At 34.3% G+C, this 17,789-nt stretch overlaps 1 protein-coding gene across 8 annotated transcripts in view; it reads left to right on the forward strand.

Moving 5' to 3' along the window:
* ZMYM4 (zinc finger MYM-type containing 4) overlaps positions 1-17,789 on the forward strand; it is a 92,442-nt gene that overhangs the window by 50,860 nt on the left and 23,793 nt on the right. For all 8 annotated transcript variants that reach the window (XM_081145024.1, XM_081145023.1, XM_081145025.1 and 5 more), the window contains 10 exons: positions 265-435; positions 7,488-7,572; positions 7,804-8,059; positions 10,537-10,711; positions 10,822-11,034; positions 13,138-13,288; positions 14,716-14,831; positions 15,259-15,534; positions 15,918-16,068; positions 16,824-16,996. In XM_081145024.1, the coding sequence (XP_081001150.1) occupies positions 265-435; positions 7,488-7,572; positions 7,804-8,059; positions 10,537-10,711; positions 10,822-11,034; positions 13,138-13,288; positions 14,716-14,831; positions 15,259-15,534; positions 15,918-16,068; positions 16,824-16,996 (1,767 nt within the window). The remainder of the gene's footprint in view (positions 1-264; positions 436-7,487; positions 7,573-7,803; positions 8,060-10,536; positions 10,712-10,821; positions 11,035-13,137; positions 13,289-14,715; positions 14,832-15,258; positions 15,535-15,917; positions 16,069-16,823; positions 16,997-17,789) is intronic.

Consider the following 17,789-nt stretch of genomic DNA (forward strand, 5'->3'; position numbering starts at 1 on the left):
ATATGTAGTAGGTAGAGCGCTGGTTTTTAAAAAAATTTTGCTTTATTATTTGGGAAAGGACATCTTTGAGATGAAGTCTCATCTCTTAGATTCTTTATTTGTACTTGATATTTAGACATATGTCACATTTACTTTTAGGTATAGGGACTCTAATGAATGTCCATAGAGTTCTTCATTTCCAATGAGTTTTTCTTTGGGCATTGAACCTGAAGAGGAGTAATTCTAAAATCTGAATATTTATTAATCCTTTATATTGTGTTTTAGGATTCCAGCTATCCATTTGCCAATAAAGAATCCATTGGTTCGGAACTGGGGAATTCCTTTGCATCAAATATTAGAATTAAAGAAGAACCTTTGGATGATGAGTATGACAAAGCAATGGCACCACAGCAGGGACTACTAGACAAAATTAAAGATGAACCTGACAATGCTCAAGTAAACATTTCACCTTTTATTTACCCCTTCTTTTTGTTTCACACATGAATTATTCATTTGAGAGTGGAAGTTCTTGATTAAGAAGTGAAGTAGTTTGTTGACAGGACGAGAGCAGACTCTTGATGAAGGTTGAGGCAATTTGAATTATCTTGTGAGACTAATGCTAAGGAATCAACAGGAGTTAAATAAAACGTTTCCTGAGTAGTAAGTAGGATTTTAATTTACTTTGTTTCTAAATACCACTGTTCTCTGATTTTTACAATTTCAGTGCAGAATTAGGGAAAGTGTGAGTCTTCAAGAATTCGGGATTGATATAGATGATGGGGCTGAAGGTTTTTGGTGGTTTATGAGTTTATGGTTTGATTGAGTTTATATAAGGTAGTAAGTTTTTGCAGTTACTGCTAATGAAGTATAGGCTATATATGGATTTAAGTGTTTTTCAGGAGGGAGTAATGGACAGGTTACCTTTGGAAGGATTAATTGCTTGAAGAACCAGTTCACTGAATCAGTGGATGGAAGGGAAAGAAGGGGTGATAGGGGCTACCAAATTTGAAATCTGAGAGTAATATATTTCAGTGTAGCTCTGGAGGTAAAAGTCACAGAGATCCTGTAAATCAGCCAAGTTATTCATGCAGTTAATGACATTGCTGTGGTCGCGATGGAAAAAGGAAGTTATTCAAGGTACTGTAATAATACTGGAATGTAGCAAAGAGAACAGAGAATGAATACACAGTAGCAGCAATTATTCGAGGGTGGCCTATGTTTTATACAGATTACATTAATTCAGAGGTGAGAACGTAAAGATAGTATGAATTAGCTATTTCTCTGAAGTGAAGTTGATCTGGAGAAAGCTTGCCTTTCCAAATCTTCCTGTTATACTAGGGGATTTGAAAGTGTGAGACTTTTTTTTTCATTCAGATGTCTTTGAGCAGGGTTTCTCAACCTCAGCACTGTTGACATTTTGGGCCAGATAATTCTTTGCTGTGATGAGGGGCTGTCCTGTGCATTGTAGGAAGTTCAACAGTATCTTTGGCCTACCAGATGCCTGTAGCAACACTCCCCTGCCCAAGTGTCTTCAGATGTTACCAAATGTCCCCTGGGGAACAAAATAGTCTGCTATTACGAACCACCGTTTTAGAGTGAGGAGATAGAAAATAGGTAATTTATAGATGTAGGTGATTTGTAGGGTCAGATTTTTGCTCAGTTAAGCAAGAATTTCATGGTGCCCAGTGGAAGATAGCTGTGTAGAGTGGGGATGATAAAGCTGTAGGAGCTGGATGGATATGATTGCAGTGGATACAAAGAAAATGGTAGAGAAGGAACGTGAAAATATTTAAATAGGTGATAGATTGAAAGCATATTTAGTAGAAGCAGGTGAAATGGAGATCTTGGACATCTGAATTAGGGATAAAGAAATACTCCGACTCCTACAGAGAAATGTGGCAGTGTATACCTCAGAAAACTACAACCATGTTTGTATACAGGGCATATCTCCTGTGTCTTTACACACCCCAGTGTGGATATGGGAAAGCCATAAGAAATCATAATTACGGTGAGGTACCAAAGGCATCCTGTTCTCACTGTACATGACCCAGTGACACTTTTCTTGGGACAAAAAGGCAGTTGTAGCAAGGACCAGATACATTGGGAAAGAAGGCGTCAGGAGGGGTTACTTGTACTACTGTTCTGAAAATAATCAGAGGTTCTAGTGGTTAGAGACTAGTATAAGATGAAACTGTCAGGAGGATAACCACCTTCATTTTTATATTCTGAGTGTGATGTGCTCTAAAATGCTGAATATGAAGTTTCCTCATAACTGTGGGGAAGAACTTCCCCAGAGGCTCAGCACCTGCTTGATTGGACTCTTAAGAACCAAGCAGGAATGTGTGCAGGTCCTGGGCATAAGGTCCAGAAGCATACTTTATTCTGACCCTCCAATAAGGCATTCCAGCATGTGAATCTGTAAAGCTACTTTTCTCTTAAGTCCTCTCTGGTATCAGCTACAGTAATCCTGTAGGAGCAGACCTTGGATAATCCAGAAATCCCTTGGGGAATCTCATGTTAAACTGTGGTTCTTTCTTTTCCAAACCCCCCCTTCCCTTCTACTTCCCCTTCTCTTCCTTTCCCTCTCCACTTCCCATCCTTCCCTTTTTCTCCCCTCCTCTCCTCACTCTCCCTTCTTCATTGTTCTGTTCTTTGAGATATTTCTTCCCTCTGACCATTGGAAATCTATATTCCTTGCTGTTCACTACTGCCTAATGCTTTATCACTCTTACTCATTTCCCATAGACTGGAAAAGGGAGTTCCAATGTATTCTTGTAACTAAAACAGTGCTATTAACCTGAGGCTCATAAAATACTGATAGATTTTACTTTTGACCATTAATTACTAGTAGTGGCTTTTCTCATGGCTTAATAAGATCATAAGTTTAGCTCATGGCACCGTGTCAAAACTCTTGGCTTTTCTCTTTATTTAGCTTGTAGTTTTGCTTTCAGCTCACTCCCTAATTCTCCTTACATGATTCATTTGGTTTTAATTTCTTTACTTTCCCATAGAAATCACTGAAATGCTGAAATGTGTGTATGTAAACTTCACTGCTTCTACTTATTTGCTCTTGATTAGTTCTTCTGTTACAATTTTCTGGATTTGTCAGTTATCATTCTCCTGTTTCTGTTACTGGCGTAACATCATTTGGCCTCCTAGTTTCATTTCTTCATTCAAATCCCATTGCATGTCACTAAATATTTTCTGTAGTATTTTTGCAGTTACAGATACTTTTATGTGTATTATGTTGTTTCAGCCTCGTATTTCAGAAGGCCACAGTAGACGATACTAACTCCATTTGTAAATGAGGAAACAGGTTCATAGAAGTTAATTACTCAAGGAGCCAATCTAGGGCCATAATCAAGGTCTTACTATTATTAGGTCTACCAATCTTTCTGTAAATAAAAATTGTTTAATAAAATAAAAAATGCCTAGAGAAGATTTGTTTTTTTAAAAATTTATCTTTATTGTTGAAAGTATTACAGATGTCCCCTTTTTTCCCCCATTGATCCCCTCCACCCCACATCCACCCCACCCCCAGGCCTTCCCCACTAGAGAAGGTTTTAAAATAGAAACTTTAAAGAGCCAGAGAACTCATTTTTCCTTTTTCATTTTTGATAGATTCTAAAAGCTGGAAATTCAGTAAATGTTGCATTAAAACCCATATATATATTTTTTCTTTTTGCTCATAGTAAAAGGAGAGCTAATCTACAATCTTCCATTGAAATAAATGGATTAGAATGAGAAAGCAAATTGTCATAATAGTGAGTCATATAGTCTTGGAAGTCAGAAGGCACTAATTAAATGTTGGGCTTTTTCTAGTCATATCAAGTTAACTTGGCTATAGGAACTGGATTCTTCATTTCTAAAATACTTTCTTGGAATACTGATATGGATCTTCTTTTTTGGTAAACAAAGGGAAGTTAAAGGTATTGGTAAAGGATTTTTTTGTTTTGTTTTGACACCTGTTTTTCTGCTTCTGAAAGCTTTTGGGTCATAAGATTTTCATTTCTGAAGTTATTAGTCATTGGTTTGTTATTTATTAAATGTTTGTAAACTTAGTTATTGTCAGAGGAGTCTTATATAAACATGATTCTGCCTTGAAGGCATTGTGGTGTGTATAAGCAGTGTACTTAAGATATATACTTATTATATTACGTAAGTAATACCTATTTGAGGCTTATGGAATGTATCAGAAGTTTGTAATAATTGTTACTGACAGTGAGAAAGAGAGATGATGGGAGACCATTAAAATATGCCAATGCGTATTGATTTTTTTCCTCAAGTTTTCTGAGATGAAAAATTTTAAATTTGCTTTATGCTATATAATGTTGGAATGTCAGGGTTGGTCAATATTTGAAAATCTTTTAATATATAACTTCAATATAATCTTTTAATATATAACAGGCCAAGTAAGACTATATAGGTAGATATATAGATGCCAGAAGACATCTCATTTAATTCACTATGCATTTCTTATAATAGATACTCTCTTGATCATGGTAAGGAACTATCTACTTCAGATCAATAACAGTCAATGAATTTAAAACTAAAATGATGGAAACCTACTGTTAATAATTACTAAAAGAACACAAATTACTGATTCAGCATTACTATTTAATTCTTGTTGGATTTCGCCCTAATACATGTTAAAGAAATTAGAAGAAATAATGGAAAAGGGGAGACAAAATTATCATCATTTGCTGGTAAGGATCTTTATTAGAGAATTAGTAGAACTCATGAAAGTTTAATGGAGTAGCTAGTTGAATGTTAGTTAAATAAAATATTGCAATATTCTATAAATCAGTTTTTCCCCAGTTAGATAATATGATGAGAAGATATACTATTTCCTACAGCAAAGCAATTAAAATGTACTCTGTCAGATAAAGACAACTTGAATGAATGGTGGAACTTTTTTTAAAAAAAGTAAGATGTCAGTTATTTCTAATTAAGGTATAGTTTTGATATAATTCTGATGAAAATATCAATAGGTTCTGATGTCTTGAAGAATAAATAGGCATGCACACACATGTTACACATATGATCTAAAAAATAGAGAGGTTGATAGTGAAAAACTATTAATTGGTTAAACATCCTACAATTATTTTCATTAGGATAGTGTGATTTCATAAGGTTAGGGAGGCTAATAATGATACAGAATCGATTGCCACAAAAGTGACATTTTTAAAGGAAGTTGATATGTTAATGGTGAATGGAAGGAATTCACCAGCTATTCAGAGAAAGAAAAAGAAAAATGCCTATTATATATCAAAGTAAATAAATCCCAGGTGGATTTAAAGCTGGGGTTGGCAAAATACCAGTTATCGGCTAAATCCAGCCTTCCCTTTGTGTTTCTGTTTTGTTTTTGTTATTTTTGCACACAGTTTTTGTAAATAACGTTTTATTGGAGCATTGCCACATTCATTCATTTACATATTACCTCTGGATGCTTTTGCTCTACTAGGACAGAGTTGAGTGGTTCTGATAGAATGGCTTGCAAGGTTGAAAATATTTAATATCTGGCCCTTTGTAGATAAAGTTTGTTGACCTCTGGATTAAAGGACTGTATTGTAAACAGTGAAACCACATTCTTAGTGTCTTATTGCAGAAGTAGAACTTTGTAAGAAGTAGAAGGAATCACAGAGGTAAAAAGTGTCAGCTTTTTGGCATAAATAATGGAAACTTCAGTACATAAAATTTTAACTCAGAGTACATATTGAGAAAAATGTTGGTAACATGCTAATATTGTTACATTCTAATACTTTTTTTGTAAATGGATATTAAAAAAGAATCACAAAGTGAAACACCAGTGGGGAAAAGACTTTTTTTTTTTATATATATCTTTATTGATTTCAGAGAGAGGAAAGGAGAGGGATAGAGAGATAGAAACATCAATGATGAGAGAGTCATTGATCGGCCGCCTCCTGCATGCCCCCGACTGGGGATGGAGCCCGCAACCCGGGCATGTGCCCCGACCAGGAATCGAACCCCGATCGCCTGGATCCTAGGTCGACACTCAACTGCTGAGCCATGCCCTGACGGGCGGAAAAGACTTTTAAATGGCTTTTTCCACAAATTACTAGAATAAATATAATTAAGTGTTGTTTTTTTAAAACAATCTGTCATTGTGTATCAAGAACCTTTACTATGTATCTAATTCCACTATAAGGATCTTTTCTTTAGGAGTTAATCCTAAAAATGAGAATGTGAGTATTCTTCTTGGAATTACTGAAATGTGTGGAAACAAATGGAACAATAATGAGTTGGGGTTATATAATATCAGTGTCATGTAGGGCCATCAAAATGGAGCCTGAGTCCAAAGGAAAAATCAGTAGTACTGATCTTGTCCTTATTTATTTAAAGTTTTGGTATTATATTCATCATGTATTTTTGCATTTTTTATTTTTAGAAGTATCCATTAACATAATATTTTATCTTGATTACTGAGGTTTTTGGTGCTTTAATTTTATGTTCGAGGCAAGTGCCTCACTCACTTCACCCCAATCTCTTTTCCTGTGTGATCTGCTATGTCTGTTAAAACGTATCAGTATTTCTCAAACTTGAGTAATGTACAAGCACCCTCACCACAAAGAAAGGGAGTATGCTGGAGTTATCTGAGAATTCCAAGAATAAGAAGTCTTGAGGGGTTTTGCAAGTTCCAGTGTGATACACAATGAATTAATCTACCACTTTGGGATTTTACAGTGCAGTAATATAATTGTAAAGGCAAACAGCAGCACTGAAAACTTTTAGTATAACTCAGTTGTATGTGGTTATTTACGACTTAAAATATGTTTACAGCCACTAAAAATGTCATTGAAATAAAGACACAGTTTTAAAAAAATATTCTTGTAGAATTCTCAGGCTCCCTAGAGTATATCTGTAGACCTCAAGGACTCTTGGACTCCAACTTAAAAACACTGATATTTAGCCACTAGAAGTTATTTTGGAGTAATAGTTAATAATATGCAAATGCTCAGTTGATTCAAATGATCAAAAAATCACTTTATGAGAATGGTATATTCAGTATAATCACAACCATGTAAAGAAAGAAAACCTGAATGCAGGAGGGGAAACGACTGGAAAGAAATATGCCAAAAGAATAACCGTGGTTTTGTGGTGGTAGACATATGATTACAATGTTTTTCTTACTCCTATTTGTCTAAATTTTGTATAGTGAGTGTGTATTACTTTTATAATAGATAAACACCAACTTAAAATACTGTAATAATATTAAGAATTAAAAAAATACTTTGTAAATATCTTATAGTACTTACTGTAGGCTAATTAGATAGCTGCTTTTATATTTGGCCTTTTACTCTCAGCATATACAAACTTATTCCCTTATTGTAATTATATTTTGCTATTTTTTTATTAATGTAGTAAATAAACATTTTCCACCCCTATATAGCTACAGTAAAATGTCTTCAATGTTTGGATTTCTTTAGATACATTATTTATTCTTTCATCTGTGTATTTATTTATTTTTCTTTTTTTTTTTTTTAAAGGAGTTTAGTCATGGCCAACAGCAAAAAACTCAAGAGGGGGAACTGAAAATTAGTGCTGTGTTTTCAGTCAGTGGCAGTCCTCTTGGTAAGAGACAGAACTGAATGAATTATGTTTGTTTATTCTGACCAATATGAATGAGAAGAAGTATCTACTTGTATTAGTAAGCTAAGCAGTTCTCTCTGCCCAGTTAGAATGGCTTTAATTGTATATTGCTAATTAGTATTGGGTTTTATGACCAGTTCTAGAAGAGAAAGATGCATACTTAAAATTCATGGTAAAAGTAAAACATTTTTTTGCAATTTTTTTTTTTTAAAGCTCCACAGTTGACTACTGGCTTTCAGCCTCCTCTGGCGTCATCTGGCATGAATAAAATGCTTCCTTCAGTTCCAGCCACAGCTATTCGAGTTTCCTGTTCTGGTTGTAAAAAAATCCTCCAGAAGGGGCAAACTGCTTATCAGAGAAAAGGGTCTACACAGCTTTTCTGCTCTACACTGTGCCTCACTGGATATACAGTTCCACCTGCCCGCCTGCCACCTCCTCCCACCAAGAAAACTTGTTCAAGTTGTTCTAAGTATAGCAGAATTCTAAATTATCTTCTTCCTTTCCTTTCTTTTAAGATACTTTGTTCTTATTCGTGTATTGTTTAATTTTCTACATTTCCATGGTTTTTGAGAAGTATCACATTATTTAGTACCAACAAATAAGTTGTTGCTTTCATTCTTTCTGGATGGCAGATGTTCAGCTTTCTTTTAACTTTAAATAATATGCCTTTTATATATTAGAGATGTTTTTGAAACTTATCTTTTCATCCTTGTTAGCTGAGATGCTTTATAAAACTAAAACTATACTATTTTAGAGGTATTGTAAGGCCAAAATATTTTGGTTATAACTATAAGCAGTAGATACTTAAATCCAACAGATATTTAAAGTTGTATTTCCTATTATGTAATTGGAATTCATTTAATATTTTTCTCCTTTAAGTAGATTCAAGTATATATATATATATATTTTTTTTCTTTTTCTTTTTCTTTTTCTTTTTCTTTTTCTTTTTCTTTTTCTTTTTCTTTTTCTTTTTCTTTTTCTTTTTCTTTTTCTTTTTCTTTTTCTTTTTCTTTTTCTTTTTCTTTCTTCTTCAATATCTCTAAACTACCTCACAGGTCCCATTTCAGTGTTTAACAACAGAGAAGTATGTAAGACCTTAGACCCTATAAGGCCATCCTAATATATTTGAATAATATGAACTAATTTTAGCTAATTTTGTAAGGTGATTAATAGAAACTTTAAGTCAGAAAAAGATGAATAATGCTCTTGTTCCGAAACACAATGGCTTCTATTATTAAGCTATGCAAACCATGATTTATTAGTTTAGATATTTGTGTTTATAGTTCCTCAGAAGGATGCAGCCTTTTCTCTGTTTGGAAAGGGAAAAAGATGCTCCCTCTTCTGGTTCAGTTGGAAAAAGACATATAGAGAAGAGACTTTTAAAATAAATTTGAATATGATTAGGTGCTTTTTGTTATGTTTTATACTTCCATTGCCTTGATTCATACTATTTCCAAGCTCTTATCTCCTTAACCTTTTAGAAAATTCCTATTTAAGGTCCAGCTCAAGTGCCATCTTTTGGGTAGCCTTCCATGTCACATAGTGTCTGAAATAATTGTTTCTTCATTTCTGTTTCTATACAGTGCAATATATGTGTCTTTTTCAAAATTATTACACTGCTCTTTTATATTTTGAGGATGCTTCTTTTACGGTATTTTATGTCATTTGTCTATTTGTCCCAATATACCAGGAGCTCCTTGAGTGCATGTATCTTGACACAGGCTTTAGTTAGTGCCTGGCTCAATACAACTGCTCGTTGTATACCCCTATAAGTGAAATACAGTAAAACTTAATTTTTAAATAACTGTAAAGCAAAAAAATGCAGAGTAGACTGGAGCTATTAACTATAGAAGATGAGGCATGAAGTTGTGTATTGCAGTGTAGTGCAGTATCGCGTGTTCCTTGTAATGATTCTCATGTTTACTGTTATGTGTTATTGAAGCAGAGATATTTGTAATCTTTTCTATAAAGCACTTTATTAGTATAATCTGTTAAAGATGCAGGAATGAATAGAACACAGTTTATTTACTATTCTGTGAGTGTGTAATCATGGGAGATAGACACTGTTTAGAAAGTTTCATCAAGGTATTTTTTAAAATTGGGTTTTTGCACTGGCTGGTGTGGCTCCGTTGGTTGGGTGTCGTCAGGTGCACCAAGGAGTTGCTGGTTTGATTCCCTGTTGGGGCCAGTTTGGGCTCAATCCCTGGTGGGGGACATGCAGAAGGCAGCTAGTCAATGTTTCTCTCTCATATCTATGTTTCTCTCTCTCTCTTGTTCCCTCTCTCTCTAAAAATCAATAAGAAACTATTCTTGTTTTTAAAAATTGGTTTTAAAAATGCTTTATACTTAAACAATCTGATAAACTACTGTAGGAAGACTGGTTTTCCTGTGGGATAAGGAGTGGAGTGGTAGGGAGTCTCCTTAATCACTAGGATTTTAATCTTTGTTGCCTTTGTAACCGATGCCTACAAGTTATTTAGATATGGAAATGTTCAATCTTATATAATCATGCTAAAATATACATTGTAGTTTGAAAGGTGTTCTTTTAAAAGAGTGGTTTTCAAAATTTTCAAGTGTAGTATTTTTAAAGAATATTTTGAAAATATAGAAGAGCCTGAAGAAGAAAATTTAAAATCTTCTATAATTTTACCTACTAGAGGTAATGAATGATAACTGATATGTGTATATCTTTTAAATCTGGAAACATAGTATACTAATTCTTTCAACAGTTCTGTGAAGTAAGTCTGTATTTGGTCCATTTTATAGAACAGAACTTCAGGATCAAAGCAGTTTATCAGTTTATTCAAGAAAATCCAGGTTTTCTGATTTAAATATCAGTGACCTTTTTCTATACTGTAATTGCCTCTGTTTTATTTTATTTAGCTCACAAAAAGGGGAAAAAAACATTAATTATAATGTGGCTTATTTTATCTTCATAATTTTTAGAGACATTTTAAATCCAAAGGATGTGATCAGTGCCCAGTTTGAAAATACCAACATCAGTAAAGATTTTTGCAGCCAGTCATGTTTGTCAACATATGAACTGAAAAGGAAACCTGTTGTTACCATAAATACGAATAGCATTTCAACCAAATGCAGCATGTGTCAGAAGAATGCTGTTGTAAGTTACCTTTTTACTTTATTGGGGGGAGGAGTCTAATGTTTGTGCTTAAAGAACAGTTTTGATGATCTCTGCTTGTTGTTTGTATGTTGTTATTTCTTAATTCCTAGATTCGACATGAAGTTAATTACCAAAATGTGGTACATAAACTTTGCAGTGATGCCTGCTTCTCTAAGTTTCGCTCTGCTAACAACCTCACTATGAACTGTTGTGAGAACTGTGGGGGTTACTGTTACAGTGGCTCTGGACAGTGCCACATGCTTCAGATAGAGGGACAGTCTAAGAAGTTTTGTAGCTCATCGTGTGTCACAGCATATAAGCAGGTACATGACCATGTTTAATCCTGATGGCTTTGTTCATTTTAGGGGTATCTAAATTTTTTGGTGGAAATTATTTATGAAAATATCACAAAAATATTAAGATTTTATTATTACCTTAATTAGTATTTTTACATATAGTTGCCAAATGAATGAATGCCTGTTAAAAACTTTGTAACAAGAGTTTTATAAGTAGCATATATTTCCTTCTTTTTCTTTCTGTTTTTTTTGTTGTTGTTAATGCTCACCCAAGGATATTTTTTCCATTGACCTTTTTTTTAGACAGAGTGGAAGGGAAGGAGTGGGGGGGGGAGAGGGAGAGAGAGAGAGAGAAAGAGAAACAGAAAGAAACATCGATGTGAGAGACACTTCAATTGGTTGCCTGCCAGATGCCCCCCCACCGGGTCAGGATTGAACCTGCAACTCAGGTACGTGCCTTGACCCAGGAATTGAACCTGAAACCCTTTGGTGCGTGGGCCGATGCTCTAACCACTGTGCCATGCCAGCCAAGGCAGTAGCATATATTTTTATTCATGCATTTGAAATACATGCTTTTAGGTATGGCTTTTTTATTTCATATATGATTCATGTTTTTAAACAATATTTTGAAAATGCAGAAGAGTGCAAAGAAGAAAAGTTATGCACGATTCTTTTGGTGTTCGCCTTCTAATCCTTGAAATATATTTTGGTTTACATATATAAACACACACTATTTGATAGGGTAAGGTCCAAGTGGCATATGTATTCTTGAAATCAGATCCAGATGGTTGAAATTGCAATTCAGAAAATAAAAATCTTACCATTAATTGTTTAAGAGGTTTTTTTCTTTATGAAATAAGAAAAAATAAATGTGGGCTATATATTACTTTGTGAATTAAGGTTTGTATTGGATGAATTCTTATATGACAAATGTCTAAAGCAGTTTTGTACTCAATTTATATTTTGTTAGTAAATTTTATCAAAAATCAGATTTTAAAATTGATAAACCCAAAGGAATAGTAAAATCTTTTTACATTTTAAATTTTACAGTGACTTCCTGTTTCAGTACATTTGTGATCATTCTTTTTCTTGGTGAATTTTTATACAATCAACCAAAATTTGTGAATTTAATAATGTTGATTGGGAAATTTTAAAAAATTTTCTTTTTTTTAATATTTTATTGATTTCAGGGAGAGGAAGGGAGAGGGAGCGATAGAAACATCTGTTGACTCCCTCATTGCACGCCCCCTGCTGAGCATTGAGCCCAAAACCCGGGCATGTGCCCTGACCGGGAATTGAACCAGTGACCTCCTGGTGCATGGGATGATGCTCAACCAACTGAGCCACACTGGCCAGGCTTAAATTGTTCTTAAAACTTTGCAGTGATTCTGAAATTTTAAATATTATACAGTGTTTGCATTTATTTTTGATTAATATACAAACACATTAAAAGAGCTTAGCTTCCTTTAGTAACATCTTGTTTTTGCTCTCATGGGGAAAAAAGCCAGACAGTATCTTCATGTGTTTTATCTTTGTCCAGATATTTTCCTGATATTGTATCAAGTAATAAAAGTTGCTTAGGTTCAGCCAATTGAAAGATGGTTCATACTCCACTAGAGAAGGAGCAATAGGCTGAAACTTCTTAATTTTAAATTATTTATTATTTATAATTTAGCCAATACCTGTTAAATTTCTCACATTAATGTGTACTGTGGTGTAGACAAAGAATTTGGACTTAGAAATAAAGTAGATTTTGGTTTGATTCCCAGACTTTCTGTTCAAATAGAATTTTACTCAAGTTAAACTTCTTGAGTCCATTTTCTTTTCTGTAAATAGGTATTATACTGCCTATGTCACTGGGATACTTTTAGGTTTATATGAAGTAAGAATGAGAGAGCAAGCACCTAATATCGAACCTGACACATTGTATAAAATACAAACACAAAACCTCAGAAATATGTGTGTACTGGGTCTCTTTGTAAAATTTATTTCTTACTGAGGATTGTAATCATAAAAGTTTGAAAGCTACTAATCTAAAATACTTCAACAGTGTTAAGCATAAACATTTCAAAGAATTGTGCATTTACTTGTAATTTGGTAAAAATGAATGTTATTTTATTCTCTTAATAGAAATCAGCCAAAATTACACCGTGTGCACTTTGCAAATCATTGAGATCCTCAGCAGAAATGATTGAAAATACCAATAGCTTGGGAAAGACAGAGCTTTTCTGTTCTGTTAATTGCTTATCTGCTTACAGAGTTAAAATGGTTACTTCTGCAGGTAATATTGGTTTTGTAAACTATATAAATATAATCATTGGGAAAATTGTGGTTATTGCTTTGTTCTTATAGTCCAGGTTTTTGTCCAAATTTAGTTGACTTTTAAGGGAAATTTAAAATATTTCAGATCTATGTTATAAAATATCACCTATTACCTGGTTGCTTATTTTATGTTTGTTTACTGGATTTCTTATTAGTGCATTTGTCCTTACCAAATGAATTCCATATAGTTTCTTTAATATATTTTCTTTATTCACACCTGGTTTATTTCAAGATTCATTTAGCTTATAGTTTCAGAGTAGACTGATAACTTTAAAAGAAATATTTTTAATGTTAAGCTAGTTTTTGTCTTTATGTGATGTGATTAAGTTTAGTTTCAGTTCTTGCAACTTGACCTAGCCTTTGAAATTTTTTTTTTTAATTTTATTATTGTTTAAAATAATACAAATGTCCCTTTTTCTCCCCAATGACCCATTCCACCCTGTTCCTTCCCCCTCCCCAGTCCCTCTCCCCACCATTGTCCATGTCCTTGGGTTGTGTATATATGCACATAAATTCTTTGGTCACTCTCTCACCCTCCACCCACCCGCCCCCCTCCATCCCTCTGACATTCATCAGTCTCATCTATGCTTCCATGTCGTTGAATCTATTCTGTTCATCAGTTTATTAAGTTCTTTAGATTCCACGTTAAAGCGAGATCATGTGATATTTGTCTTTCGCTGCCTGGCTTATTTCACTTAGCATAATATTCTCCAGGTCCATCCATACTGTCCCAAAGGGTACGAGATTCTTCTTCTTTACAGCTGTGTAGTATTCCATGGTGTAAATGTCCCACAGCTTTTTTATCCACTCAGCTACTGATGGACACTTGGGCTGTTTCCAGATCTTGGCTATTGTCAACTGTGCTGCTATGAACATCGGGGTACATATATCCTTTCTGATGAATGTTTCAGGATTCTTAGGATACATTCCTAGGAGTGGAATCACTGGGTCAAACGGCAGCTCCATTTTTAATTTTTTGAGGAACCTCCATACTGTTTTCCATAGTGGTTGCACCAGTCTGCTTTCCCACCAGCAGTGTACTAGGGTTCCCCTTTCTCCACACCCTCGCCCAGCACATGTTGTTTGTTGATTTGTTGATGGCAGCCATTCTGGCAGGTGTGAAGTGATACCTCATTGTGGTTTTAATTTGCATCTCTGATGATTAGTGATGTCAAGCATTTTCTCATGTGTCTCTTGGCGATCCATATGTCCTCTTTGGAGAAGTGTCTATTTAAGTCCTTTGCCCATTTCTTAATTGGGTTGTTTTCTTTCTCTTGCTGAGTGCTATGAGTTCTTTCATATCTTTTATAAAATTTATTTATCTTCTTATACATTTGTGTACACTTGTATATATTATTCATTAGTTTTCTTTTGATTTACTCTAAGGTGTACAAGTTCAGTGTAACAGTTGTAAAACTTCAGCAATCCCTCAGTATCACCTAGCCATGTCAGATGGAAGTATACGCAACTTCTGCAGCTACAGTTGTGTGGTAGCTTTCCAGGTATGGCTTCAGGAATCTTTCTCTTCTCCAGTTAATGAGTTGCCTACTACTGTATAGTAATGTGAACTTACTAGGTGTTTACTTAGTGCCTGGATTGCTTAAATTTCTCTCTCAGTCCTATTAAGCTTGGATTCTTTGGTTCATCCTGTATTTGGAGGCATGTCATTTAACTGCCTTCTGTAAAATTAATGGTACTATTATTACCTAGATTGTCTATTGGGAACATGTTATTTTTGAATTATTTTATTTTTTTGCTTATAAATGACACTCCCCCCCCTTTCAAGTATAAGCTGCTCAAAGGTAGGAATTTTTGCCTGTTCACAAATGTATCTTAGTTGCTTGGAACTGTGCTTGGTATACTTAGACAGTCAGTACTTCTTTTTTTGAATAAATGATGACATTGATCCCCCCCCTTTTTCCCCCCCAGAATTTGTTTAACAAACCAACGGGAATGAATTCTTCAGTAGTGCCCTTGTCTCAGGGCCAAGTAATTGTAAGCATCCCCAGAGGTTCAACAGTGTCAGCAGGAGGAGGTAACACCTCTGCTGTTTCTCCCACCTCCATCAATAGCTCTGCTGCAGCTGGTCTCCAGCGTCTTGCTGCCCAGTCTCAACATGTTGGGTTTGCACGAAGTGTTGTAAAACTTAAGTGTCAGCACTGTAACCGTCTTTTTGGCACAAAACCGGAACTTCTTGACTATAAGGTAAAGTGTAGGATCATGATAAGGGGTTTGAGTATAAACTGGTCTATCTGTAAAATTGTTTCGACCTTTTAAAAAATATTGTTTTTTAATGATTTCAGAGAGAGGAAGGGAGAGGGAGAGAGAGATAGAGACATCAATGATGGGAGTCATTGATCTGCTGCCTCCTGCACGCCTCCAACTGGGGATGGAGCCCGCAACCTGGGCTTGTGTCTTGACTGGGAATCGAACTACAATCTCCTGGGATCATAGGTTGACCGCTGAGCCATGCCGGCCGGCTGCCGTTTTATCTCTCAAAATTACACTGTTTTGAAAGTAAGAGGGATATAGATTTCCATAAGATAAACCAAATGTTTAATTAGTACCTAATGATTATTTCTTTGCAGGGTAAAATGTTTCAGTTTTGTGGCAAGAATTGTTCTGATGAATATAAGAAAATAAATCATGTAATGGCAATGTGTGAATATTGTAAAATTGAGAAAATTGTAAAGGAGACTGTGAGATTCTCAGGCACTGACAAGTCATTCTGTAGTGAAGGTAAAGATGGGAGATTATCTTACCTACTGAGCATGTTGGTTATTTTAAAAGTAGTTGATGATTTAAACTGTTAGTATGTTAATTTATCTATTTTATCCTCTGTGTATAACACCAAACCCTTTTTGTTTGTTTATGCTTGGTTCAATTTTTTCTGATCTAATTCTTCATGTAATATAAATGTTAAAATGAAAGAAATGATCCTTCAAGTATATTGCAGAAGATGATGGTAATGTGACAAACATTTAATGATATTTGGTTGACAGGGTTCTTTTAGTTCTAGAACTTCTAAAGGAAACTCTTTATATTTGGTAAATTATACTTTTATTGTTTTAAACAGCCATTATGTTTCTGAATGTAAATGATCTGAATTTGCAAATCAGTATTCAGGAAACTTTCTTCTTTATTTAAATGACTATCTTACATGTTTGGAATGTTTTGTGTTATTCTAAAATTGCACGAGATTAGCCTACTAGACTAGTGGATTTCAAACCTTTTGACCACAACACAAAAAGAAATACATTTTACATTGTGATATCACATACCCAAATAAAACAAAAGCTTTATTAAACAAATTAACTTTTACTGTATGTGAAGCACTATAATATTTTTTAAGTGATAGTATTGATCCTCTATATTGATCTCTTGATCTCATTGGTGAGGACCTAAGTGTGGAAATTTTGCTATAGGGCATTTAATATAGGGCATACTTAATATTTCTGCCTAATGTTAATTTTATCTTTCCTGATTTTTTTTAGGTTGCAAATTGCTTTATAAACATGACTTGGCAAAACTCTGGGGAAATCACTGTAAAATGTGCAGTTATTGTTTACAAACATCTCCCAAATTGGTACAGAATAATTTGGGGGGGAAGGTGGAAGAGTTCTGTTGTGAAGAATGCATGTCCAAATATACAGTTCTGTTTTATCAGGTAAATATAATTCCTGTCTGTGAGTTTTCAACTTAGGGCATACATTATTCCATTCTTTTATTCTTTGATGAAGTATGCAGTTTAATCATCAAAAATTTTAAGATTAAATCTGTTATGTTCTCCAGCATTAAATTAAGATTTTGGAAGACTTTAATGTCACTGAAGTTATATTCCCTTTGTTTTTAATTTCCATGGAGAAGATATAACAGTCTTAAGACAGTACATATTTAAAATTATAATTTTGTTCATTTATTTAACTAAAATGAATTTGTCTTAAGTTTTGGAGGAAGGTCTTATTTCATTTCACTGTGTTTTTTAATTACAATTTATTGGCATCTATGACTTTTTAACATTTAGTATAAAATCATTGATAGATAAATAAGTACCACTTTAGGATAGATAACCTTCATTTTTGTTTTGTTTTGTTTTTAAATTTTTTTATTGATTTCAGAGAGAGGAAGGGAGAGGGAGAGAGATAGAAACATCTAAACATCAATGATGAGAGAGTCATTGATGGGCTGCCTCCTGCACGCCTGAAACCTGGGATTATGTGCCTTGACAGAATTGAACCCTGATCTCCTAGATCCTGGGTTGATGCTCAACCGCTGAGCCATGCCAGCCAGGAACCTTCATTTTTGTCACCTAAATTCTAAGTTAATGCTCTCACTTGTTACATGTATCCTGATTTTTTTGTTTGTTTATTTTTGTTTAAAATATTACAGATGTCCCGTTTTCTCCTGTATCCTGATTTTATTGTCAGACCACAGTTAATTGTTTCTTACTCCTTTACTAT

This window comes from Miniopterus schreibersii (assembly GCF_964146895.1).
Source record: "Miniopterus schreibersii genome assembly, chromosome: 8".
In the NCBI taxonomy this organism is placed as follows: domain Eukaryota; kingdom Metazoa; phylum Chordata; class Mammalia; order Chiroptera; family Miniopteridae; genus Miniopterus; species Miniopterus schreibersii.